The 5,097-nt window shown below is 33.0% G+C and overlaps 1 protein-coding gene across 2 annotated transcripts; it reads left to right on the forward strand.

The window, feature by feature from the left end:
• The first annotated feature begins 1,769 nt into the window (after positions 1-1,769).
• LOC126715762 (CBL-interacting serine/threonine-protein kinase 21) lies at positions 1,770-5,097 on the forward strand. 2 transcript variants are annotated; one of them, XM_050416541.1, is made up of 15 exons: positions 1,770-2,223; positions 2,300-2,362; positions 2,470-2,541; positions 2,656-2,763; positions 2,845-2,916; positions 3,010-3,063; positions 3,178-3,303; positions 3,385-3,474; positions 3,565-3,690; positions 3,764-3,868; positions 3,948-4,067; positions 4,217-4,282; positions 4,357-4,431; positions 4,519-4,628; positions 4,715-5,097. In XM_050416541.1, the coding sequence occupies exons 1-15, from the start codon at positions 2,059-2,061 to the stop codon at positions 4,752-4,754; spliced, it is 1,392 nt and encodes a 463-aa protein (XP_050272498.1). In that variant the 5' UTR covers positions 1,770-2,058; the 3' UTR covers positions 4,755-5,097. The 2 variants fall into 2 exon arrangements, with proteins under 2 accessions (XP_050272498.1, XP_050272497.1); XM_050416540.1 differs by having other exon boundaries at positions 1,774-2,223; positions 3,761-3,868.

The raw sequence follows: 5,097 nt of genomic DNA on the forward strand, positions 1-5,097 counted from the left end.
GCTCCAAGATTCAGATGAAATTAATGCTTTCACATTGAGCAATAGTAAAATATGTACTATAAAGTTGAAACTTTATAATGTTTATGTCTTGTTCCAATAAATAATGTTTATGTTTGTTTTATTTCACATGTCTTAATAGTTAATATATAAAATAGAAAAATGAGTCATAAATGGGATATGCCGTATGCAGCAAGATATTTTGGTGAAAAGAGATTTATCTTGTCTTATAATAACTAGGATAATTTCCTCTTAAATTTGACATTATGAATGTTAAAAGCATTAATTAAATCACTATCCCATTGTACTTTTCTTAGGATTGAATCACTATTCCTTTTTTAGTTTTCTTAGGATTGAGCAATAAATGTCAATAATTGAGACTGAGAGTTAGAAAAAAAAAAAAAAAAACTTTCAATCTCAACAATTAAATATAAAAAAAAAAGTAAAAATAATAACAACATTTTGTGAATAAATTAGATGGAATAATTGATCTAAGTATTGCACGTAATCCAAATATTTTTTTTTAACATGGTTGAAGACTTGAAGTATAATCCACAAGGATTGGAGCAAATAGGAGTCTTCCTTTCCTCCTATCTTCCTATTTTCTGGTCACGTGGACAGCGCTATGAATGAGCTCACACCATTTGACTTTGAGCCGATTTTATTTTAAACATCTATATGGACGGTGTTTATAACCTATAATATGAAATCAATAGGACACCATTAAATTATGTTAAATAGCTCTTTCAAGCTGTTCATTAAAAACAAATTTAACATGTTGAAATTTTGTTTCATATTACGTGGCCTTCCACAATTGGGTTATTATCCAAAAAAAGAAACACGCTAAATTTAGTATCAATATTTTATTACAGATTTACAAACTAAGAGGATTAACATTGATTATTAAAAAAAAAGTCTTTTTACACTAAAAAAAACTTGTTTTTATCTATTTTACCATATAATTTTACAACTCACTTAACATTCCAGCTTTTATTTTAACATACAACTCTTTAAAATAATATAAACTACGCAATTAAATAATATAAATTTACAAACCATGAACAGAGAGAGAGAGAGAGAGAGAGAGAGGGAAGTTAATAAAATTAATAAATTTAAATTTACAAACTATGAACAATATTTTTTAAAAGTAACAATTTACTGTAGCAGGTTGCAAATCTTTTTTAAAAATTGCAATCCGGGTAATGCTTATTTTTTATGGTATGATAGTTTAAAATAGCAATTTGGGGGTGTAATGCTCTAACGTAACAATTAATATGATTGATGTCACCTTAACAACATAATAAATAAATGTTTAAACTACTTTTTATGATCAATGATATCAGTTTATAAGATTAATGTAATTAAATTTATAATATCTCTAACATTACTCAAAACAAATGAGAGGTTGGTGATTGGACTTTGATTGATATGATCAAATTTGTAGTATTTATATCACCACTAAAAACAGGGGAGAGACCAGTGACTTGGCCCCTAAAAAAAAAAAAAAAGGAGAGAAAGAGAGATTATGTTAAATAAATAATATAGGTAATATAATATGGCAGCAAATTACAAGGATTAGATTAGATTATGTTAAATTTTTTTTCACAGGTATAACTTTATTTTATTTTATATATTTATCTTTTGCATTTTAAGTGGCTCTAAGCAATGACCATAGTACAGTGCTGCTGAGAAAACTTGATATCAACGGCTACCTTCCATTCAAAACACGTTACTCTTACCAACTAGCCAACTAGTCATTCTCTCATTCCATGTAATGGACTTACAAAATTGAAGTCTTCCAACTCTCTTAAAAGACTTTTATTCAATATTAAAACTTCAAATGGAGCTACTCTTGCTATAATCACTCATCTTCCAAGACATGAGAACCAAGAGTATGACTGTTACAAAAACGAAGCACGAGCTACCCCCCAAAAAAGCCAGAATCTCTTCCGATTTTGACAATAATATATTCTTAGAACAGAGTGGATACAAAAAGAATTTGCAAGGAGTGTAAATAGGAGATTGGATTTCTACTGTTTTTAAATTATTTCCCGACTGAAAATGGGATTGGCTGCACATAACATTGGGAAATACAAGCTTGGCCGGACAATCGGAGAAGGTACTTTTGCTAAGGTTAAGCTAGGTGTTGACAACACCAATGGCCAGTATGTTGCTATCAAGATCATTGACAAGCACATGGTCTTGGAAAGCAATCTCAAGTATCAGGTGAATTTCCAAACTTCATTGTTAAAAGTACAATGTTTTCTTCTTTCTAATACAATGTTTGAGATTCCTGTTTCAGGTGCAAAGAGAAATAAGAACAATGAAGCTTCTGCATCACCCCAACATCGTACGAATACATGAGGTCTGTTTTACAGTTTCCAGAATTGGTAGTTGAGCTTGAATCTTCTTTGACATAGGAAAAAAGTTTCCTTCTTATTTCATGTTTCTGTCCCCAAATTCCAATAACAGGTCATTGGTTCAAAGACAAAAATCTATATTGTAATGGAACATGTATCAGGAGGACAGCTCACAGACAAGATGGTGAGAATTATGAATTATGAATTATCTAGCTTCATCTGGGATCCAAACATGGTGTTTGGGGCAACTTCTTGTTAGAGAAAAATACTAATCTTCCATAATCTTATCATTGCACAGTCTTATGTCAAGAAGCTAGAGGAATGGGAGGCAAGAAAACTTTTTCAGCAATTGATTGATGCGGTGGACTATTGCCATAACAAAGGGGTATATCACAGAGATCTAAAGGTCAGTGAAACCAATCTACCATTGCTCTGTTAGCCAAATTCTCAAAACCCTAACTAGGATCTTGGCAAATCCCATGTGCAGCCAGAAAACTTGCTTATGGATCATAAGGGAAATCTGAAAGTATCTGATTTTGGACTAAGTGCGTTGCAAAAGGTAGCATCCATAAGTTCTTTCTTTTTATTTTCTATTCAGTTGGAACTTGACAATATCAATGGGTTATTAGCTGAAATTCTGATATATTTTCAGCCTGGTGGCATCCTAACTACAGCCTGTGGCTCCCCATGCTATGTAGCACCCGAGGTGAGTACTAGATTAGTAGATTTAACTTTTCATAATCTGCAATATCAAGCTTCAGTTTTTTATACCTGCATATGCTTTTGTGCCATGACTAATGTCTCATTTATTCACGCACAGCTGCTTCTAAATAAGGGTTATAATGGAGCAGCTGCTGATGTTTGGTCTTGTGGGGTAATCCTGTTTGAAATACTTGCTGGTCATCTACCATTTGATGACCGAAACCTGATAAATTTGTATAAGAAGGTAGCCTCAAATGTCAATAAATAATTTCAGTTTCTAATACAAATAATTTCATTCATCTAATGAGTACTTATTTGCACAAAGATATCCAGAGCAGAATACACATTTCCACTATGGTTTACCAAAGGCCAAAAGAAACTGCTCTTCAGAATATTTGATCCAAATCCTAGAACGGTATGGCCCTATAACTTTCTAACCTAAAAACAAATTTTCAGATTCTAATGAACAAAATGATAATTTCCTTTTTCAATTTCACCACCACAGCGGATAACTATACCAGAGATCATAGAAGACGAATGGTTTCAAAAAGATTATGTGCCTGCTTGTGGATATGAAATCGACGATAAAATCCACTTGGATGATGTTAATGCTGCTTTTGATTCAATTGAGGTAAAAGTTCAAAGTATTAGCATGATAAAGAGTTTCATAAATTGACTTAACCATCTAAAATTCGCAACAGGAGATTGCCACAGAGACAAAGATTCCCAAATCCTCAAGTTTCATAAATGCTTTTCAGTTGATAGCCATGTCACAAGATCTTGATTTATCAGGTCTCTTTGAAGAGCAGGCAAGTCTAAAAATCAGAATGTTGGTCACTATAAACTTGGTTCGTTTTTTAATTTAAGCAAACCCTTTTTTCAATGTAGGATGAAAATAAACAGAAAAAAATGTTTGGATCCAAGCATACAATTGATGAAACCATAAAGAAAATAGAAGCTGCTGCAATGGACGTGAGCCTATCAGTAGAAAGAAGGAACAACTCTAAGGTACAGTATGCTTATACTCTGATCATACACCACCCCAACACCCCCACACACCCCCCCCCCCCCCCCCACCCCCCCAAAAAAAAAGAGAAGAAAAAATAAAAAAATCCAGCACAGTTATTGACTTTTCTCACTATGGTGCACAACATCAGATGAAGATGCATGCCAAACAGAAAATGACTAGATGTTGTAGATCATGCCTCGACATCTCAGCAGAGGTAATTAATTTTCATATATTCTCCGAGCAAGATAAAGAAATCAGGGTCTCTCACAAATTTATGGCAAATGTCAGGTGATTGAGGTTGCTCCCACTGATTGTGTCATAGAAATATCAAAATCTGCAGGGGAGCTAAAAGTGTACAAAGAGGTATGATGAGCATATTCCTAAGATAGTTTTGTTTGTGGATTAGAGTTTACCAACTGAGCTAAGAGTCAGTACCATGTTAATGATCAGTTCTGCAAAAGTTTATCAAGTCTGCTGATAGAGAAGTCTGAGCTTCCATCACAAACTGAAGAACCAGAAGAAGCCAATGTTGATACCAAAAATATCCAAGAGAGTGGAAGGTAAAGTGAAACCTACTTTGCCACTGTCCATATTAGAATAGATTGTTTCTGCTGACTCACTAGTAATCTTCAATAACTGTATGCAGCTCTGAAGAAAAAAATTACAAAGAAAATAAAGATCCCTGAGCCTATTCGTCCTGTTGTTGATTAGCTAGTCCTTGTCTCAACAATCTTCAATCCAGGTTCCTTATTCTAAAAGAAAGATGTAAAGCAACGTATATACAACCAATGCTTTCAAGTGAATGGTTCCAAAGAAACACTGCATATGATTCAGGTTTATGTATTCATTATAGTGCCGAAACTATGATTTTCAGAGAGCTATTTGCTTGCTTCAAATTGTCTGTTGTTTTTTCCTTTTCATTTCTACTTGTAATACAAGTATCTTACTCAAAGATGTACATTAGAGAGGTGATAATTCTTCACAACAATTTTTGTTGTACAATAAATGACAAAAAAAGGAAATTTGTCA

The sequence above is a fragment of the Quercus robur genome, chromosome 2 (genome assembly GCF_932294415.1).
Source record: "Quercus robur chromosome 2, dhQueRobu3.1, whole genome shotgun sequence".
Classification (NCBI taxonomy): domain Eukaryota; kingdom Viridiplantae; phylum Streptophyta; class Magnoliopsida; order Fagales; family Fagaceae; genus Quercus; species Quercus robur.

Bases quoted from the DNA above. Each gene is read 5' to 3' on its own strand.
- LOC126715762 (XM_050416540.1), top strand. From the start codon at position 2,059: ATGGGATTGGCTGCACATAACATTGGGAAATACAAGCTTGGCCGGACA. The intron at 2,764-2,844 runs GTCAGTGAAACC...TCCCATGTGCAG, and splicing joins TATATCACAGAGATCTAAAG to CCAGAAAACTTGCTTATGGA. The intron at 4,432-4,518 runs GTATGATGAGCA...GTTAATGATCAG, and splicing joins AGCTAAAAGTGTACAAAGAG to TTCTGCAAAAGTTTATCAAG.